This window comes from Colletes gigas, unplaced genomic scaffold (assembly GCF_013123115.1).
Source record: "Colletes gigas isolate AHSC1104 unplaced genomic scaffold, ASM1312311v1 Colletes_gigas_Sc00010, whole genome shotgun sequence".
Lineage (NCBI taxonomy): Eukaryota > Metazoa > Arthropoda > Insecta > Hymenoptera > Colletidae > Colletes > Colletes gigas.
In genome coordinates, this window is record NW_025106639.1 from 4,365,381 (window position 1) to 4,387,479 (window position 22,099).

Sequence of the window (22,099 nt, forward strand, 5' to 3'; positions counted from 1 at the left end):
TATCGTTCATACAACTGGTCATGAGCTTGATCGTTGCGTATCAGAAGGTAATACTTCGCAATAACATTAGTATTAATTTCATTACCATTTCATTATTTCGTCAAAATTTCTAAGAAATGTATTTTAATTTCCTTTAATTTTTCTAAATAGATTCTGTCAATTATGCGTTAGGAACCAAAAATAAGTCAAATTCAATCATTTATCATCTGCCCCTTCCGCGTGCCATAATATACCTTTATTAAGAATTATATAAAAATACTCTCGCCACCGATGCAACCACTAATTCAGTTTCAACGTGACACTACGGAAATACAAACAATGTACATGCAAATATTAATTTATTAGACAACTGCTGGATTGATTACATTTAAACATACATTGATATTCTGAATATATTGCACGAATGTTGTTTGATATAATGCACATCGTAAAATGAATGTTATTGCAACAGAAGTTTTATTTCCACAGATACCTAAGCAGACACCTCTTAAATCTTTGAAATATTCGCCCACAAGCCACCGACTGCAGCAGCCAAGAAATGAGAAGCAGATAATTTTAAAGGTAATTGCATCTTTGGCGATAGTTCGAGTTTGTAGCCTCGCATCAAAGTTACCAAACAAGCTTTCATTTGTAGAAGTGCTATTTTCATGCCGACGCACATTCTTGGACCTTCCCCGAAAGGAAAGAATGTCATTTTCTCGATGTTCTGCTTCCTGTCGTTGTCGAATCGGTCTGGATCGAAAACTTCTGGATCTGGCCAGTATTTGGGATCTACTTGCAAGGCAGCGAGAGGTAAGTGGATCTCTGTTCCAGGTTCTACTCGACAACACAGTCCATCCGAACCTTGGAGTTCAAATTCTTCCGTGCATTTCTTGGTCAAAACACCAGCGGCTGGATAAATTCTTTGCGACTCGTTGATCACTTGATCCATGTAAGTCATCTCCTTCAGAGCGTCGTACGTCAACGTACCATCGTGTTTGGCAATTATAGATAGAACTTCTTCCCTTAATCTCTGCTGAACGTCCTGATGAGCCGCCAGTTGATATACAACGAAGCTGAGCGTGATGCTGGACGTTTCGAAACCATCCAGGAAGAAAGAAAGGGAATCGCTCGCGAGAACTTCTTCGTCCAATGCTTCTCCTTCAGCCTTTTCGAGGTTGATCATCACTTGGAGGAAATCGTTCCTCGGTGTTGCTGATTTTAGTCTGAGTTCCAAATTTTCTGAGACGACTCGCCTTATCCATTTGTCCACCCTCTTCGGCAGAAAGGATATCCTCAATATTTTACTGAGCGAAGGTACGAAGAAAATAATAGTATTTGCAATTGCGTTTAGTAAAGTCGGCTCCAATATCGATGTACCGATTCGATCGAACGATTCGGGGTGCGGTTTGTCCTCGAAGCAGAAACCCTCCATGCCGAAACCAGCGTTCGCCACAACTTCGCCCGTGAATCTTGAAAACAAAGACTTCAGTTCGACTTCGTAGGTGTTGTTCGACTTTAAACGTCTCTCCAGAAAATCCTCCAGTTTCTTGCACACTCCGTGTACAGCCACGAAAAGCATTTTCAATCTACCGCTGGAAAATGCGTAGGTTAATCGTTTTCTTCCCTTCGCCCACGCTTCGCCGGAGTTGAAAAACGGATTTCTGGCTGCCAGAGGATCCAAATCGGGATGAATTTTCGTCGTGTTCTCGTGGAAACTCGAAAAATTATTCTGCATAATGGTCTTCACTAACTGTGGCTCGCGGACCAGTAGTGCCGGAGTTGTCATTATGTAGAAGCCAATCATACTATAATTTTTTGCATCTGTGTACACATTTTGCAACAATTGCATCGCATTTAGTCTCAGAGTTAATACTGGCAAAAAGTGTCCCAGCCACGGTATCCATCCTTTCGCGGTCGGAACTCCGCGTCTCTTCCAATAACTGTATTTGTTTATCAAATAGACCACCAATATGGCTAACGCCCCCAAAACAAACGTTAACCAGGTAGAAGCCATTGTTCTTTTACTGAACGGAGCAACCCGTACGTGCGATGCTCTCACAGACCTTCGTCGACGATTACTGCATCTGTAGTCTCGCTTTTACCGAGACCAATTGATACAGTATATCTGTATATTCGTACCACTACTGATGACTCTATCAGTAAAGTGGAATCCGAGGGAGCACGTGATAAAGTTTAAATTGCGTATGTTATTGTTCGTACAACTAGTCATTAGGTTGCCCGTTGCTTATCAGAAATGTTTCTCACTGATATTGGTATTAGCTTCATTACCGTTGTATTATTTTTTGAAATTCATATAAAGTTAAATAATCTTACATTGGCGTTTGCCGCATAGTGAATTAGGGCGCGACAGGTAATTTGCTCTCAGTTACCGAACGAACGCCGAAAGGAACTATACATTTACAGTATAATGACTGTGTACGCCAGATCTGTGCCCGGAAATTAAGTAACTCTTAAACATCCATTTATTGTGTCTTTTTTTGAAAATAAGTTCCTATACAGTCGAATTGTGAAGTGTTACGTATAAAATTTGGCATAATGAGAGTTAGAAATTAGTGATAAAAGGGGTTTGTTATCTGACCTTTTTACATAGCATAAATTCTTTTATTCAATTTCAACGTGACATTATGAAAATACACACGATGTTTACGCAAATATTAATTTATTAGATGGACAACCAACTGTTGGTCTGATTATATTTAAACATACATTTATCATGCTCACATATCATTTATCACATTGCTTTATCAATCGTGGCGAAATAACAGCAGCTCGTAATCTTAATAAAACGCCAAGGTGGTATTGCATCAATTTGTATCATTCTTACATAATATCAAAAAAGTAAACAAGACTTGTATTTCTAACAGTTTAGTAGGAACGAAAACTCAAAATAGCGTATACAAATATTGTTATGAAAAGTTTGCTCGGTAATAGTTTGTATGAATATTCTATTTCTATAGATATGCCTAAAGAGACACCTTTTAAATTTTAGAAATATGCACCCACAAGCCACCGACGGGCGAAGACAAGAAGTGTGACGCGGATAATTTTAAAGGTAATCGCGTCTTTGGCGATAACTCGAGTTTGTAGCCTAGCAACAAAGTTGCCAAACAAACTTTTATTTGTAAAAGTGCCATTCTCATCCCGACGCACATTCTTGGACCATCTCCGAAAGGAAGGAACGTCATTTTCTCGATGCTCTGCTTCCTGTCGTTGTCGAATCGATCTGGATCGAAAACTTCTGGATCTGGCCAGTACTTAGGATCCAGATGCATCCCGTGGTTAGGTATAACGACTTCTGTTCCAGGTTTCACTCGACAACGTAGTCCGTCCGATCCTTCGAGTTCGAATTCCTCCGTGCAGACTTTGGACAGGAAGCCTAAGGCGGGATAACACCTCTGCGACTCGCTGATGACTTGGTCCATGTACGTCATTTCTTTCACGCCATCGAAAGTCAACGCATCGTTATGTCTGGCAACGCTGGACCTAACTTCTTCCCTCAATTTTTCTTGAACGTCCTGATGAACCGCCAACTGGTACCCAACGAAGCAGATGGTTATGCTGGACGTTTCGTATCCATCGACGAAGAAAGAACACGCGTGAGACGCGAGCGCATCTTCGTTCAGCTTCCTATTTTCTGCCTTGTCGAGATCGATCATCAGTTGAAGAAAATCGTTCATTGGCGTCGTAGACTTTTGTCTCATAACCACGTTTTCCGCGATGACCTGCCTTATGAATGTATCCACTTTCTTCGATACAAATGGAACCTTTAATATTTTGTTTATGGAGGGCGCGAAGAATGTAATAGAATTCATAATCCCGGTCATCATGCTCGGTTTGAATACCTGTTGTTCCATCTCATACATGGATCCTGGACGCGTTTTGTCCTCGAAACAATAACCCTCGATGCCCAGACCGAAGTTCGCGACAACTTCTCCGGTGAATCTCGAAAATAAACTCTTCAATTCAACTTCGTATTTGTTGCTCGTTTTCAGACGTTTTTCCAAGAAATTTTCAAATTTCTTGCACACTCCTTTCAGAGCCTCGAAAAGGACTTTCAATCTCATGCTGGAGAACGCGTACGTTATACGTTTTCTTCCAAACGACCACATGTCACCATAACAGAAAAACGGGTTCTTGCTTAGCAGAGGATCCAACTCGGGGTCGATCGCCCACCCGTTCTGATGGAAGCTCCCGAAATTGGTCTGCAGAATAGTTTTGGTTAATTGCGGCTCACGAACCATTAGCACCGGTTTTGTTAGTTTGTAGAATCCAACCATGCTGCAATTTTTAGAGTCATTGTACATCTTGCGAATCCACTCCGACATACTACACTTGAGCGTTATTACCGGCAACAAATGACCCAGTAACGGTATGAATCCTTTCGCGACCGGAATTCCATGCTTCTTCCAATAACTGTATTTATTTATCAGGTAGAAAATCAGCAAACTTAACGCCCCCGCGACGAGAGTAAAACTCGTGCAATCCATTCTGTCCGTTCTTTACTGAACAGACTGCAGGCGTTGTCGCTACGATGTAGCTGAACGCTGGTCTCGATGACTACTGAGCGCCTAAACCAGTTATTCGAGCTATATTACCAATGATCAGTATCGTGAACGAAATACAAAAAGTTCCAAACATTGCATCGCGCAGTCTTAGAAAATGATTATACATGCACGTCAATTCTCAACGATCATTTTTAGCCTTGATTCACTCTCATCCATAAATAACAATTGAGATAACCAGCCATAACATGTGTTTCTACGCATGCGATTCTACATTGACGCCTCCATCTAGGTGACTGTTATTATTTCGTCAAACGGTATTATGTAATCTGTTGAAATTATAATTCATTCGGTAGAATAATCGTCTCGACGAGGTGACCTTCTACCGAAGATACGTTAGTATCATCTAGCGGAGTATCGGAGTACAAATTTTATTAAAAAATATTACTGTCACGCGCATCGTAAAACTAATATTAATAAAAATTCTCAGACTCTCGAAACGTGGGCCCATAAACCACCGACTGGCGCGGACAGGAAATGAACCGGCGTTAATTTTAAGGGGAGCTGCGTTTTCGACGACAGCTCGAGTTTGTAGCTACGCAGCAAAGTTGCCAAGCAAGCCTTCATCTGCAAAACTGCCATTCTCATACCAACACACATCCTGGGACCTTCTCCGAAAGGTAAAAAGGCCATTTTCTCGATGCTTTGCTTCCTATCTTCGCTAAATCGATCCGGATCGAAATGTTCCGGATCGATCCAGTACTTGGGATCCAAATGCAACGCGTGGCTAGGTATAACAACTTCTGTTCCAGGTTTCACTCGACAGCACAGTCCATCCGATCCTTTGAGCTCGAATTCCTCCTTGCAGATTTTCTTCATGATGCCCAAAGCAGGATAACATCTCTGCGATTCGTTCATCACTTGATCCATGTACTTCATCTCCTTCAAACTATCGTACGTCAATTTACCGTCGTACTTGGCGATGGTGGACCTGATTTCCTCCCTCAATTTCTCTTGAACGTCCGGATAAACCGCCAATTGATACCCGATGAAACTGAGCGTGATACTGGACGTTTCGTAGCCGTCGAAGAAGAAAGAAAACGCGTGAGCCGCGAGCGTATCTTCGTCCAATTTTTTCCCTTCTGTCTTCTCGAGATCGATCATCACTTGGAGGAAATCGTTCCTGGGTGTCGTTTCGTTTCTTCTTGCCTGCAGGTTTTCAGAGATGACGTGCCTGAAGAACCCGTCCACTTCTTTCGGTACAAAGCCAACCTTCAACACGTCGTTGATCGTGTTTACGAAGAATATAATAGCATTTGCGATTCCGTTCTTTAAGCTCGGATTGAAGAGGGATTTGCCAATCTCGTCGAAGGACCCAGAGTGCGGCTCATCCTCAAAACAAAAACCTTCTACGCCTAAACCAGCGTTCGCTACAACTTCGCCCGTGAATCTTGAAAACAAAGACTTCAGCTCGACTTCGTACTTGTTGTTCGACTCCACTCGCCTCTCGAGATACCTCTCGAGTTTCTTGCACACACCGCTAACAGCCTCGTAGAGGATTTTCAATCTCATGCTCGAAAAAGCGTAGGTTAACCGTTTTCGTCCCGTCGACCAGGCGTCACCGTAACAGAAAAACGGGTTCTTCGCTAGCAAAGGGTCTATGTCCGGTTGAATTTTCCATCCGTTCTCGTGGAAGCTCGAGAAGTTGCTCTGCAAGACTGTTTTCACTAACTGCGGATCGCGAATCAGGAGTACCGGAGACGTTATCTTGTACAATCCAATCATGCTACAGTTTTTGGCGTTTTCGTATATCTTACGATTGAGCTCCGAGGCGCTTGACTTGATAGTCACCAGCGGTAAATAATGACCCAGTAATGGTATTAACCCTTTGGCAGTTGGAATTCCTTGTCTCTTCCAATAAGTGTATTTGTTTATCAAATAGAGAACAAACAGCGCGAGTGCGCCTACAAAGAGCGTCAAACACACGGAAGCCATTCTTACTTCCTTTGAAGAAGTTCTTAGAAACTGTCGCGTTTTAATTTGCACCGCGTTATAAACTACTTATAGTAAACATCGAAGAAGCGATAAGGATATCAATGTTCAGTAAATCAAATTATCATTCTGCGAGTGTGTTCTCTTGCGCAATAAATAATACCTCGCAATTACTTATCATCTCGCGGTTTGACATGTTGTTTACCGACAACAGTTCTAATAATATAGCATTGAAGTTCATCGGATAAGTACGTAATATACTGAATTAACATTTCTGTGATTCGGCGACTCCCTTATCTCGATACCGTGGCTCGCATTAAGCAAAATTGCATACTCCGTTGCAAGTATATTCCGTTTAATGCAACGGCCCCTCGAAACAGTAAACTTTATGAAATCTTCGATAAGCACTGAACTCGGATTCGTAATTTATCCTCCTTCCACGCTGATACATACCGGAGCTGCTACCAAACTAATGGCTTAGGCTCCACTAACTCTGTTCGTTTTCACACTGGAGGAACTATCGGAAAACTGTTTTGTTTCCTTGAGAACTCTTACTACGCCGTTTCGCGATACACCGGGCGTTGCATGCGGTGTATAAGTAACGAAGCGTATCCGCGGGAATGCTCGAACTTGCCGAGCAATTTGCTTCCGGGCAATATTTTATTCCCAATTTTACAGCAATCGGAACTCGTCGGAATTGGTATATTAGGCGCGAACGGACAATGTTTGGAACACTATGACAGAGGATAGAGTAGCCGTATTTGCGGATCGATTGCAAACAAAGTGAATATAGGTTATTGGGCGTTTGTTTGATAAGCGACGAGAACGTATACGTGTGACAAGTGTGAAGCAAGTTGGTTGGTTGTTGCACACCGATAAAAATCAGCTGCTCGTTGAAGGCTACCGAGAGGTTATCTCCATCGTACCGTATGACAATCCCACCGTTCTATTTTTCGTCTCTCCGTGCAAATCTGAAGGTGGCTTTTAAAAGCGAGTATCTTGGGCATGATAAATTTCAAAGGTCAGAGGACTTTCTCTATTCCTATCTATGAAAGTATTCTCAGGCGCGAATTACGAATTGTTTACAAATAAACCGATGCTCCGCGTGGTCGTTCGTCCGTTTCCCTGACCACTTTTCCCCCTGTACGAGTCAACGTGTTCCGACGTGCTAGGGTGGCAAATGTAGACATCACTTTTTTATGGCTTTTCAATACACCCCGTTCGAGAAGAAATAGAATCGTTCGGGGGCTTCGTAATCCAGTGTTGCCCCGGTGTAAATTAATTAACGGGGAGACGTAATACCGCACAGCTCTTTGCGCCGCGTTATTACAGCTGAAAAAGAGAAAAGGATCGCCACGGGATGAAACGAGGATTCTAGATACGCGTTTACGCCAGCGGCCACGTAATTCCGGAAAATAAAGCCGTGACGCCAGATTACGCCGAAAACGTTCTGACTCCTTCGAAAAGGTAATTTCTGAACCGACGTCTTCCCTCCTGCTAATTGAACTTATTGGGAAGTTGTACAAAATCTTTTCGATATAAAACGGTGCGGATTAAGTAAAAGAGCTTTTTCCACGAGTCGTGCAACAAAACAACCATCGAATCCCTATAGCGTTTTCCAATACTACAAATCGTCGCGGACCTTTTAAACTGCTCAGAACGGAAGTTGTCGCTTTATCTTTTTTCAATGCGTACAGAGTTAATCTTCCGTATAAAACACACGCTATCGTCGTTACGCGAATAACGGTTAATTGGAAGATAAACAGACGTTATCCGTAGGCGAAGAAGGAAACATTCGGCAAAAATTGATTCCCGCGCGATCGTTCTTTTCCCAACGTTGGGAGTATGGATCACGTAAAACGCGTTTGCCGGGGGTCTAATTAACGACAGAAACGATTCATCGTTTATCGATCGGCGCTCGATCTATTCTCGTTATCGGCGCCAACTTAGAAATACCAGACGCCGTCGTTATCCTCGCGATTAAAGGAGAGCCGCAGCGCGTGGTAATTCATCGTTTACGAAATCCACGGCGTTAATTCTGCAGCGAATTTCCTGCAACTTTCGGGGGAGGCTGGAGGGTGGGGGCACGCGCAGCAGGTGAACGAGAGGGGATGGCCCCGCGAATATTGTAATTTATGAACGGAAGGCTCGAGCCCGCGACATCGTTTTACACGAGGGATTACGCATTTATATAGACTTGCGAACAAAAGTTAAGAAACTTTAGATTTGCACGGCTAGTCGGCATCGGAATGGAAACGAAAATATTGGGATACGTTCCATCGAGATTTATATACAAATAAAATGATTCGATGTCTTTACAGCGACTTCGATCGGTGGATCGTTTACCGGAGCGTAATGGAGTCGGTAATAAATAAGAGCAAAAGAGGCATAAGCGGCGGAACGGGAGGTATTTTCGCGCGTCACGGGGTCTCAATAATTGTCTGTCTAACGACAGTTAATATTCTTCGCCCCAAATTTATCTCGGAAACCCGGATCGTTCCGTTTTCGCGGAGGGCAGAGAGAGGTATTCCGGCGGAAGGTCTCGCAGTCAGGGGTGTAATCCGGCAGTCTTGGGCTCGCACATTCACGTGGCAGCGAGGCCACGACGGAGGGGTTGAGGGGGGTGTAATTTGCGGCTTGTAATACCGTGCCCGTCGTTTGTAACCTGTTCGGGATACGCAAGTACAGTTAAAGGGGGGTGGGGGGAGATGGAAGAGAGATGCGAAAAGGGAGGCAGAAGTAGGAAACCGACGTAACCGCATCGTCTCATCGAGGGGATGTTTTCCGCATTCGAAACGGGCGAAACTACCGCGCTCGTCTCTCAGCCGTCGGAAAATACATCGTTGCGTTCCGTCACGGTTCCATTTCGTTTTTTTGGCGCGGCGTCTTCGCCGTGTCGAAAATACGGTTTAATTTGCCCCGTGGCTGCCGCCTTCGGTTGCAGCGTCGGCAAAGCCATCTCGCCGCAACGAATTTCCGTCGAGTTCGATAGTTTCTTTCGGGAGAGAAACGACCGTCGCGCGAAGAAAATTGTTGTCCCCGTTTCGGTGGCGCAATTTCTATGTAAATATTTTTATCGAGCCGTTGCTCCCCGTTTCCGGCAAAGATAAAGAATAAATAAGAAAGAGGGCGAGACCGGAACGACGAAGGATTCGAATGAAATTCCGCGTTTCGTTTCACGGACACGCTCGATTTACCGGTTTGCTCGATAGAGGGGATGAAAAGGATGCAACCTGCATCCATTTTGCACGGTTCATAAGACATTCTAGCGATACAAGAGTGGGCCCCAGGACTCTTCTGCCGAGGTTACCGCACTTCGGGGACGAGTTATCCTCCTCATCGACCACCAGGTATTCTCGCCGAACATTTCCCGGTGAATTCCCGAGGAAACCCGTACTTCCTGAAAGGCTTCGTCCACGCGACCAGCCGTTGCCCCGACGATTTATGTTGCAAACGTCGATGCAAATTTGCTGCACGCAACGATCCTTTAGGGCAGCTCGTTGCGTGCACCTAATATCCCTAGCCATAAATAATTTCATCAATTTCTCATTCCTATTCGACGTTTCGATATAACGAGCCTTCGAGGAGCTTCGTTTGCGAAACATTCGGGAAGCAAGATGCATCGATGGTTAAAGCGGGTTAAATCAGGCGGAAAAATTCCACGGTTCGCGAAAAAGCGAAAATAAAGGACGGAAGATAATAATAATGTAGCACGGGCACGTGTACTCGTTAGCCCGGGGAACAGTGGAATCGAGAAACGTTGCGTTCGCGGTGAAATTCCTTTTCTCTCCGCGTTGATTCTGTCGGGGGATGAAAAAGAACCGCGTAAATAAAATAATTGGTGGGTTATTTCCTGCTAATACGTCTTGCTGTTCATTGGATCGGTAAAAGCAGTACTTTTCTTTCGACGGCGGTATAAAATGAAAAATCCTCGTTATACTTCGACCCGGCCGCGATGCGAGAGAAAGAAATCTTTCAGCTGGTCGGAACGTTTAACGGACCGCATCGGTTTCCTCGCTTTACGAGCGCGTCTGATCGTTTCAAGTTCTCTTTGAGAACTTTTGCTCGGCGAAAGAATCTTTTCATTTCCATGGAAGCAATAACAAGTCGGTGGCGTCGTTTCTCGGTCAGAGTTCTGTAAAGCGGAATTATTAGAAAGCGGGAATCCCGGGGGCGCGTCCGGGCGTAAACATCCGCGCCTATCGATCGACGTTTAATCAGCGACAAAACAAGCGAATGTACAAATTCAATACGCTCGTCGACTATATATTTTAATCCTCGAATTTTCCGGGTAAATTAATCTCCGCCGTTCCCGGGTCACGAATCACGCCCCATTTGGACCGTTCTCGCGTCTCCGGCAGTCAGGTCCATAGGTTCCATCGATTGTCTCGATCTGACGGATTTCCGGACAATCCGGATAACAGGATCGTGCCCGCGCAGAATCCGGGGAGGAGGGGGAGGGAACTTAGTTGTATTGGATCGAAGCCAATCCGGGCTACCGGCGATTGACAATTGGCGGTGTGGGAATGATTTCCGATGAGCAGACCGAGAGAGAAGGACGGCTCGATCGAAGGCGAGCCGCGAGGACGGAAGGGAACAATGACGCGGAACGGCGAGAGATATTAAAGGGGAAATATGAAAAGCGTTCGGGACTCGGCCTCTGTAAACTAGCCGGTTTTTACGTTCGCCATTTTATCCCCGGGAAGAAAGTTTTCGAGTAAAACAGCTTGTAGGATACCCCCGACCCCGTCTCTCTTCCCTCGAGCAGCGAACACGTAAACGGTTACCGCCCGGAAAGTCTCGAAAAACGTTTGCATGCCACTGTTCCGTTCCAAATAAAACTCAACCAGAGACGCGATATTAAAATTTGAAACCACCTATGCAACGCGCGATCGACCGGCGATCTACGCGTTCGGAACGAAAATTTTAGATAGACCATGCGGTGAGGCGTGTACATAGAATCCACGTTCAGGAATTGGTTTTGAATTTTTTAAAAATAAATAAGACTTTCCGGAATTTGTAATGGCGATATGCTTGTATCAGGGATCCTAACGTTGAACCTAACCGGGTTCGATTCTTGGTATCGCGCTGTAACCCGCGTATCCGGGTAACACAAGGCACCAACACGTGGGTAACCCGATTAACCCGCTCTTAAGGCAAGTTACAATAGTAACTGTTTAACCGGGTTACACGCAGCTCGATGCTTTGAATTATCCAGTTGTACAGGTTTATTAAATATATTAGGATGGATATAAAGGTTTGCAAGTCCCATCTATGTTATCCTATATCTAATAAACTGGATATATTTCATTTGATTCCATTAGCTGTGGATTAGAATGTTTCATGAAATGTCCAGTCTATCCTGTAAGCAATACTTCGTTGCAGATTATATAACCTTGTTCTAGCAGATCCCAATTAATTTTCACGAAATTCAAGCAGAGAAGGGTACTTCACAGATGTTCCTTGTTAGTAACACAACAAATGAACTGCAACATCAAATTGTCAACGCGGCGATGCTGTTTGCTGTACATTACCATATTGGCGCCAGTACAATACCAATGAAGTAGCAAGCGCTTACGCTATGTATAATTTGATGACAACCGGAGTATTCTGTTTCATTGAAGCTTTGCAAACTGTGTGTACCAAAATGCTACTAGAAGCGGACACGATCATCGTGTGGTATTTCCAGAAGAATATATTAAATTAATTCGTAAAATTATTGCAGGAAACCAGGGCTGAACATTCCTGGAGCAATCGAGATAACCAAACTAACGAACAGTGGGTTCACTATATCCAACTAATTACTAACAAGAAACGCCTACAACTTGAGAACAAAGTCAAATTTTTTTGCAATAGGTGACCTATGTCGTGAAACGTCCTGTATGTTGTCGCAGTGATTCGATTAGTTTCTCGTTATTCTCTCGTTAGCCGCCTCGCGATCAACACGGCATCGTCATTCGATCGTTAAATCGTTCTTCCTAAGATTTGCACCGTTGTGGGATCGTCGATGGTGTAATGTATGCACGTATCCATATTTAAATAAGTGTATAGAAAAACGCGTACGCGTGGATGGCGGGTCAATGCTGTCCATTTGTCGCGCTGTTAAGTACGCGACGGCCTTTAAAGCTCTTTAACGATCTGCGTTTCGAACAACAGAGGTAACGGCGTTTGCGCCTGAGCCAATCCGCCGTACCACCAGCTGACAATTGGCGGCGTGGCAATGATTTCCGATGAGCAGACCGAGAGAAAGAGGAGAGGGAAAGGCGGGGGGTGGCGAGGAAATTCGAGAGGGAGGAGGCAACGGGCGGGAGAAAGATGGAAAGACGCGCGAACGAAGGTGGAACAGAGAACGAGAAAGGGACGAATATATTCGTTCGGCATTTGCGGTTAGCCGCGCACGGATTGCACCCGATTTCCCTCTTTCTACCCAATAATTTTGCGAACGGCCGTTCAACCCTCGTTTGTCTCGCTCTCCGTATTTTCCAGCCCTCTCCGTTTCACCTCTGTTCGAGCGTGATGTTTCTGCGCTCACTCGCGGATCAACCGCCGACGCGAGGAAAATTCTGCAAAGATCGCGGATAGGTTTTTTTTTCTCGCGGCGCGATACGATCGCCGTGCAGCTAAAATCAAAGATAAAAGCGTTTTCGTACAGCCCCGCGCAACGACCAGCGAACCCCACGTGCCGGAATTAATCATTCCGTGGTTGGCGGATCGTGGGACTCTTTGAAACCGACGATACACGGTTCAATTAATTCCGCATTAACCCATTTAATTTACAGCTGTTTCCCGAAATTCGTCGATGGGCTGGATCAAAATATCTCGAGTACTTTTAACAAATTTAAATAACCGCGAATTTTTAAGATATATTTTATAACTAAAACGCGGATGTAATTTATCACCAGACTGTTAGGTGATTTAACGAACCGAACGCATTGAAATATATACAGTTATGGTGTACAAAGGTAAAGAAATACTTGTATCGATGCACCGGTATGTTACATCGCCATTAAATTAATTGAATTTGAAACTTCAAAAGCAAAGATAAACTACTGCACGAGGCTTTTTTGGAGATTGGAGGGTTTTAAATAAAAATGAAAATATTTAAAAAGCGAGGCGGTAAGGAGGAAACTGTTTACAAGTTTTGACTCGATTTTACGGATGTCGACGATCCTATTATTACGGAACGGGCAACTTTCGTGATTTTTATTGTACTTCTGCTCGAACTCTCGCGGATACTTGTCCGAGATTCGCCCGCGTAATTACGCGTCTAAATCTTTCTCCCGGGTAGATGTTAATAGCCTTTGTAACACGACGATAAAGCTCCGTCGGCGGCCTGGCTCGGGTATTAAAAGCGAGCCGGAACCACGCTCGTCTTTAAATTACATTTTCTGCATTTTTATCGTGACCGACATAGGGACTTGAAACGGAACCGGCAGAAATGGTAAATTCATATTCCATCTGGCGCGCTATTTACATCCTTGATAAAGGGAACGGGCAATTAAGTCCGCGGACACAATGAACGCAATTGAAAAGTTACCGCAAACCGTCGTTGCTGCTCGATTGCGATGCCTCGCCGGATCGACGAGGGAAACAGAACGAATATACTTGGATTTCATACGCAAAGGTTTGCTCGAATTGAAAACGATCTTTCAAAGGTAGCTCGACAAACTATTACCCAACAATAATATTTTGCTCAAATGGGTTTTAAATTACGCAACTGTAAAGCGTTCGAGGTAAAGAAACGTAAACATCGCAAGTATTCCTAACGCGGAACGTTGCAAGAAACGAGGCAGCGCTGTGCTCGAATCGTGAATTCGAGATCGAAGCTAGAGGAGCGTATAGAATAGGTGCATACAAGAGTATTGGAGCCACTCCAGATTTAAACTCGAACAAAACGAAGAGACGCGAAGGGGAAGTGGTTAAGAACCAAACGACGGTCGAAAGTTCCTCGAAGCGAAAGTTAGTTTTTCACGATTACGGTCTCGCCCCCCCTACCTCGGTGCTGGTAGCGCTAGTTTCGCTTCCGGTAGCTCTAAACCGCCCCGAGGATCCAGATAGCGAAGCTCGGTCTGGCCGAATGAAATTTTAATTTTTGATAAGGCACTCCCTCCCGAACCTATCCCTCCGTGCTTTTTCTTTCTCGTTCCACGTCTTCCCATCTATAGCCGTCTCCTCTCTCGCGGGCCAACCTCAGGTTCGGAGTTATTAAATATCACTGAAAGCGGCATATAAAGAGGGGGCAGGGGCGAAGAGATATTTGGCGGACCGGAGACGCACAGACAACCCTTCTGAATGTTTAAAGGCAACCCCCGGTGGTCCAAGATGCGCATCGGCTTCGCCATTTATATGGAAAGAAACGCGCATCCCCCGAACACGACGAACACGCGAGGAACTTACAGAGCACGAATGTGGCGCGAAGTTATTCAAAGTTTGCGCGGGAATTAATTGCCAAAGCTGCCCGAAGATAAAGTGCGTTTAATTAAAGGAATGATCAACAATCCGTCCGGCGACTAGTGCCTTTAATGAACAAAGTTCCATGGCGTGTACCTTCGAACGACTACAACTTCCAAGATTTGCATAACATTTTTCATCGTTAATGAAGTTTTCCGTTACTATGGCCTGTTCCCCGTACCTGTGTTTGTATCTCGGGAACTTTTTTCGCGCGGGAATTGCATTTTACTACACGACGTACAGATTGGGCTTGATTGCGTCAAACCCTGTGTTCCTCGATATTTGTCGTAAATTAAATTTGGCCATGGTTTATCGATACCGAGAAAACTACTGTTAGTCTATTAAAAATGTTATAGTTTAGCAATCGTCCGTCGACTATTTTAAATTACCTGGATATCGATCGTTCCAGCTAATTTCGAATAGTCGATAGCAAAACAGATAATTGTTGGTATTCCCTATAGTACAGACAGTGATTTAAAATGTGATTATTAGATTAACGTGCCAGTGAAGCTCATGCAGAAAGGTCCGATATTAAAACTACCAACGTATTGTGGATATTACAAAACACCAAACAGAAGGGTGTTCGTAACAAATGACGATAATGCGATTAATGTATTGACTGCAGCTACTGTAAATCCAGAGACCAGCATTCGACAAATAGCAAGAGATAACGGAATCAGTCGCAGTTCAGTTCATCGAACGTTACAAGTGCACCGATATCGTTCATACCACATATCGCTGCATCAGCAGCTACTAGAAAACGATTTTCGAAATCGTATACGTTTTTGCACTCGGTCGAGGCAGCGAATTAATCACGGCGATTTCTTTTTTCCGGGGATTTTATTTCCCGATGAAGCACCGTTTACCAGCAATGGCCATTTTAACACTGTTTGCATTATCGATTCATACTTTTCCAACCATTAACGGGAGTACAAATTTGCTAACATAAAGTCGATATACAGAGTCGTTCGCACCCAAGACCGACGAGACGATCCCCGACATATTAGCGGCGTCTTTTCAACCGGAAATTTTAATCAGTACGGAAACGAGTTCTAATCCGAGACACCGTGAGGAACAAGAAAGCACGGGAAGACGACGTCTGCGCAGGCGAATGGAAAGCCAGGTCGACAATGAACGACCGACGACGACGGCGTATCCTTCAATTATCCCTCAAAGTATTACTTCATCCACTTACGCGTAATGAGCTGCTCTTAATAAAGCAACCTGCCACCCGTGGCTCGGCGCGTGTCTAACGGCAAAACAGAATTCGTAATGTCGGCCCGCGACGCTGAACGACGATGAATCCTCGCCGTGTATGCCTAACTCCTCTCGTCGACGACACCCTTCTTCGGTTATATCCGACGGCTATCAGTGTCGTGCTCTCAACCGAAAATTCTACTCAGCGCGGGACCATCAGTTTTGGTTGTCACTACGGACACGGTCGCGGTTCCAGAGAGAGGAGAAAGATCGCGCCAAGCGCCGTCTCCTGGGCGGGCAAAGCGAGGAACAAGGAGTTACGGTGAGACAAAGTGATAAGGGGGGGTGTGGGCGCGAGAGGGTGGATACGGAGAAACACAGAAGACCGGGGTTTCCTTCCGTCGTGTGTGTAGACACGCGTATGCTGAACGTACGAAAGCAAAATACAGCGGAGAGACGAAGCGACGCTGAGGGGTGGTGACGGCAGAATAGAGGGTAGGGGGATGCGTTACGTCATGTGTGAAATTACAATCACCCACCCCTAATGCGCTCGCCTTGACTCGCCCCATTCTGCCCCTCCGTGACGCCGTGTACGCGCACACGTACACGGTCGTCCCGTTACGACTATTTCTGTAAGTACGTGTTATTATTACACATATATTACAGCAAGCGCACACAGGCGGCGTTGTTCGGTATTCCGGGTATAGCCCTTTATACCTGCGCGCGCGATAATGAACACAGTGTCCACGGTAGAAGTGTACACCGTGGCAACGGGAAGGTCCGGTGCATCGGCCCTGAAGAACCTTTGGTAAACTTTGACGTGCAAACTGCCCGAGCCGACCCTGATCAACGTACCTGCTTATACGGGGCTGCTCGAAAATATAATCGTTTAATGTCCGTGCTCGCTTTCACGCTATGAACCGCGCGGATGAACCTAATAAATTGATATACCGGACAATGGCTGTTAATTTCCTGTCAGGCGCAGTGGCACGTTAATTAATTTTATACAGCTTTAATGTATCAGAGTTCGGTGTTTATGTAACAGCTTGTTATCGACACTCGCCTAGTTGCGATTTCCACACCCACGATCTTGCAAGAATACATTTATCGAAACATTCAGACGTACGCGGAGTTTTTAATGTTCTTAATATACAAGGTATCCAGTCACTCATGGGAAAAATTTTAATGATAGATTCTAGAGGCCAAAGTAAGACGAAAATCAAGAATACCAATTTGTTGATCGAGGCTTCGTTAAAAAGTTATTAACGTTTAAAGTTGCGCTTGTAGAATGGCAATTTGCGAGCAGAGAACCACTATCACGCATACGTACATGCGGAACTTTAAACGTTAATAACTTTTTAGCGTAGCCTCGATCAACAAATTGGTATTCTTGATTTTCATCTTATTTTGGTTTCTGGAATCTACCATTAAAATTTTTCCCAAGGGTGGCCGAATACCCTGTATCTAGAAACCGCTTTTAGAATAAGACTGATTGTGAGTATAATTTGTAGTAATCAAAATGGACTTTTCAAATGTATCATTCTTGTTAGATCATCGAAGGGTGTCGCGATCATCGATCAAGATGTGTTTAATATTGCAACGGTTTGTTTCAGACGAACGAATGCCCAACGCGGAGTATGTGTTCGTGCCAAGAGCGGTCAGCTCGAATGAGATTAATAAATATTAGAGAGACACGGATACTCGAGGGATGCGCGTGATTTAAAGAGGTCCATACCACTGAGTGTTTTAATAAATAAACGGTCGCCGTTGCCCGCAGTACGCAAAATTACTTGGGAAATGGTACTTTTTTGCAGACACAGACGGGTAATAGCTCCTGTCTGACCTAGGGGTTCGAATAATTAACAAGTCTGGGATCGCCGAATGTTTGCAAATGCCTCGCGCAGGGCGTGATGTGTATTCCAAATTAGCAAAGACGTCGGTGTGCATGAAAATATCGATCTTGTTACAATTTTAGTATACATCGAACAATATTAACCCAAATGTCTCCATCCCAGACAAAATATATTTCGTTCAAAACATTTTCCTCTAAAATCAATACACGAAAAGTTATTTCTGACGAGTTTCCAGAGATTTACTTTGTATATAAAACCTAACCTAACACTGTACCAAATATGCCGATCAAAAACCTTTAAATGTTAAATATCTGTTATTCTGAATTCCTCAATGACACAACCACGATATTCTAATAAAAGTCTATAATTCAACTCGATATTTCATGAAAACTATGACCTGTTATTCGTACGATATTCGCATTGTGCCATTTAATCCGCGGTTAAAGATTTAGAAACCTATTTGCTCAGCGGCTCGTACGATCCGCGATATTGCCGCCAGTTCACGGCCCGATGCGTTTTAACAAAAACAGCAACGTAATAGATTTGTTTAAAAACCATAGATAAACCGTAAATTGTGAATTCTCGTAGCTGTACGTATTGATTTTTGTACGGTTGTCGTAGGAGTGTGTGCCACGAGCCCGCGATTCACTTTTGCAGCCCTCCCTTCTGGCAAGTACACAATTACACATACCATTCGTGCCACGCTTCCTGAACCTATTGTCTATTATAATCATTAACGTGATTTCGATTAGCCGGGAGAACGCCTCGCTACTGCACACATAACCTTTTCAATTTTCTGACTGTCACAGATTTGATCGTATTATTCCGCTTTCTTGTCGACGATACACGTTGTGTTTAACGGTTCGTTTCAATTGTAGCTAGGTAATGGCGACATCTATGATTCGCTTTGACTACTTATGCTCGCGAGATGAGATCAAACTGCAGCAATCGATGTAAAATAATATATGATCACTCACCCATCGATGCTACCAATTATTACAGCTGATGTCAGAAGCTAACGGATGTTGTCTTCTTTGAGAAGCTCCAAATATTTCCAAATCTCCAATGAATATTTCAATCGTCGATGCATTTAACTTCTTCTTTGCACGTAGCTTCGTAGAATGTCTCGACGCCGCGTTTCAACTTCGTTCGACGATGATATACTTCGCGTCGAAGATCGTTTCTGTTGTTGAACACGAGATTCGTAGGCCACTAAGTTGTTCCATGAATTTCTGACATGTTTACACAAATAACACGTTTGTACGAGAAATAAGTAAAAATGAATTGAAAAGATTACGAGCTACTTCCTACCGCGCAATCGCCATTGTTTGCAACTGTCACCGAAGTCATTGACAGACTATATACATTCTGCACATATAAAATATCAGAAAAGAGATATTAATCTGGGATACGCAAACAAGCTAAAAATTAAATTAACAATTTTTGAGAACATTATTCCCTCTAATGTAATCTATTTATAAAATTCTAACTAATTAAAGATACTGCGTATGACTCACGAACCGTGCAGTTCGAACGTGCATTCGATCGTTGCCAACTTCACACAGAATATGGGCATTCTCACTGAACGTTTGATATGTGTACGGTGTATATGTTTTATTCGCAATAGACAAATTACAAACTAAAGAAATTAGACATAGTGTAAATAATAACGTGTAAGCTTCATTAGACTGTGTTCAGCGTGAGGTTAACTAAACGTAAGTAAATTTTATGTCTAATGAACGAAACAAACATTCTCGTAATTGCACTTCCTAATTCTTATGAACTTTCATAAGCCAAAAGACACACTAACATATTTCAAACAAGTATAAACCGTACTCTTGTTTGGTGCGAACATAGTCAAGTTAACTGTTAGGGCGCATTAGTTTACAATTCGCGTATTAAGAATGTGCTCGGTGTAAACTAAGCCCATTAGTGCATCGACAAATAACGAGCGGTGATTGGCGGAATTGGTGGCAGAAATTTTGGAAGACCGTTTCGATAATTAATACAAGGGTCATCGTGAAAATTAGCGGACAGCACGTTGGTCGAAAAACCAACATACCTAGACTTGGTGCGTGGTGGGGAAATGATCGGAGGGGCGGCCAATAGCGTTTGCGCGGGAGAAAGGCACGAAACGGGGGACACTTTCGTGGGGGTATCGTAGGAACACGGTCGCATCGTCGCCCGACAGCGCCGCGACGCCCTCGAGGCGAACTAGACGTTACGGTCCGTGCTCATCGCCGAGGCATTTCGGCGTTTCTAACCTTGTCCTGGCGCTGCGTGTCGCTCCCTTCGTTTGTACAGTGTAACGTAGTGTCGCGCATCTTCTTTTCGCTCCTTTTTCTCGCGCTCGTTTTCATTGTTATCTGTGCCCGTTCAAGGTGAATGGACAAACGGTGGACATAGAAGGAACAGCTGACGCGGGGCCTAATTCTTTCGAATATTCAACGGAGAAGACACTCCGGATCCACATATAGGGTAAGCGAATATTCTTTTTCTTACGTTCGATTTGTTTGAAGTGTAATTTGTATTGTTCGTGGTCGCTTCGAATCGTTGTCAATCCTGTCGTGTTCCCGGGTCGTTCGAACGGTGTTCTCTTTAAACTGACTCATTCTATAGGTCCGTTCGCGTGCCGTGCGGTAGTTTCGCGCGAAATTTTTAAAGCCAAATGTTATAACTATCGAATCGTAACGAACGTCATTTTGTCGAGTGACTGTTGCGTCATTCGCGTACATCCCGCGCAAAATGTCATTTTGTTTCGTCGTCATTCCGATACGTGGTTACCATTGATTTTCAGTGTTGCGTGAATTCTTTTCGCCGGGACTCGGTTCGAAAAATTGCTACGCACTTCAATATTTTGCTCGCGTTGCTTACGAAATCATGAAAAGGCGAGGAGCGTTGTAAAGAAGGCTCGACTTTAACGTGCCCTAAGGCCGTCTGCTATTTTTGTATCGTGTACGTTGCAAGGATAAGAACCTAGTTTGGCTTTAAAAGAATAAAAAGTTTTATGTAGGTTAAATAACAAAGGACGCCGTAAAATTTACAAGTTAATTTAAATTAAGAAGCTTCTAAAATAATTTATTTGTGTCTAAAACGCAAACGTAGCAGATGATCGAAACGACCTCCATTGTTAGTCAATACGCGCGTCAATACACTGTCTCATTGACGATTTCACGCGATTTGTGATCGAGTACCGAACGTTTACTATACTTTCTGCAATTTCTGACGATTCGTGTACCGTTCGTGTTAATTGAAAAATTTCGTTTTGTACAATTTACGTAATTTAGAAAGCCCATCGATCGAAGAATAAATCAAACGGGTTGCGGACTTAATTTTAGACGTGGTTCGTAAATTTTGCGACACCCCCTTTGGACTTACACCCTACAGGGGGTAACAGAGTAATTTACGTTTTTGTCCTTGACACCGTTAATTCGCCACGGTAGTCGATAAGATAAGATGTCTGCGATTCTAAGGACACGCTCGGCTCGAGAGACTCGGGGTCTGGGTCTCGACGTACAGACTAGGATTTTATATATTTTCGTTGCGGCAGGTCGATTCTCGGAAGTGTCTGCAGTTGCTCTCTACGGTCGAGACCTACTTCAAACGCGGTAAATAAATTTCAGAACGCGATGATCAAGTAACGATCGACCCCCAGGAACGACTTCCAAGGATCGCGCAAAGGGATCGCGTTAAAGGTCGACCCGCGTCAATGTCGAGTTTTCTTACCTGCTTACGTCTTGAAATTTTCATACGTGGTTGCACGTACCGCTGCGTGGAACTTGAAATTTTCGCGCAACACACGATCCTTGCTCGTTCTCCTTTTCACTCGATCGGTTATTAACACTCGTAAGTCGTAGCGTTGCGGCTCCTTGAACGTTCCGTGTTTTCGCCCGTAGATTAAATAAATCGTTTAGAAAGAAATGACTGTAACGACGATCGCGGCGCCGACAAAAGGGGCAGGTGGATGACAAAGGGAACGCAACCAGAGTTTCGCATCTCGGCTCAGTGGACCTCTTTCGCTCTTTCATACTCTCGTTTCCATTCTCCCGAAGCGTCGAACGTGTCTCCCGCACAAACGGCAGAACCGCTCTCCGTGCATTA

The 22,099-nt window shown here is 44.1% G+C and overlaps 3 protein-coding genes across 8 annotated transcripts in view; 1 reads left to right on the forward strand and 2 right to left on the reverse strand.

The window, feature by feature from the left end:
• Nucleotides 1–321: 321 nt before the first annotated feature.
• Nucleotides 322–4,500, reverse strand: LOC122397954 (cytochrome P450 6j1-like). Of its 2 annotated transcripts, none has more exons than XM_043397479.1 (2): nt 4,036–4,500; nt 322–1,541 (listed from the first exon to the last, which is right to left on the reverse strand). In XM_043397479.1, exons 1-2 carry the CDS (start codon nt 4,488–4,490, stop codon nt 488–490), a joined length of 1,509 nt encoding a protein of 502 aa, XP_043253414.1. In that variant the 5' UTR covers nt 4,491–4,500; the 3' UTR covers nt 322–487. The 2 variants fall into 2 exon arrangements, with proteins under 2 accessions (XP_043253414.1, XP_043253415.1); XM_043397480.1 differs by having other exon boundaries at nt 322–703; nt 3,198–4,500.
• Nucleotides 4,501–4,982: 482 nt separating this feature from the next.
• On the reverse strand, nt 4,983–6,566 carry LOC122397956 (cytochrome P450 9e2-like). The gene has a single exon (XM_043397482.1). It carries the CDS (start codon nt 6,498–6,500, stop codon nt 4,992–4,994), a length of 1,509 nt encoding a protein of 502 aa, XP_043253417.1. The 5' UTR covers nt 6,501–6,566; the 3' UTR covers nt 4,983–4,991.
• Nucleotides 6,567–20,203: 13,637 nt separating this feature from the next.
• Nucleotides 20,204–22,099, forward strand: part of LOC122397993 (protein Fe65 homolog) — a 158,994-nt gene continuing 157,098 nt past the window's right edge. For all 5 annotated transcript variants that reach the window (XM_043397547.1, XM_043397545.1, XM_043397549.1 and 2 more), the window contains exon 1: nt 20,204–20,476. The gene's annotated coding sequence lies outside the window, so the exon portion shown is untranslated. The remainder of the gene's footprint in view (nt 20,477–22,099) is intronic.

Excerpts from the sequence above, each read along its gene's own strand:
- LOC122397954 (XM_043397479.1), bottom strand. The coding sequence starts at position 4,490 with ATGGATTGCACGAGTTTTACTCTCGTCGCGGGGGCGTTAAGTTTGCTG. Across the intron at positions 1,542-4,035 it reads GTCCTTTTCGAGGCTCTGAA|CGGAGTGTGCAAGAAACTGG; the intron begins AGGAGTGTGCAA and ends CGTGGCTGTACA.
- LOC122397956 (XM_043397482.1), bottom strand. The coding sequence starts at position 6,500 with ATGGCTTCCGTGTGTTTGACGCTCTTTGTAGGCGCACTCGCGCTGTTT.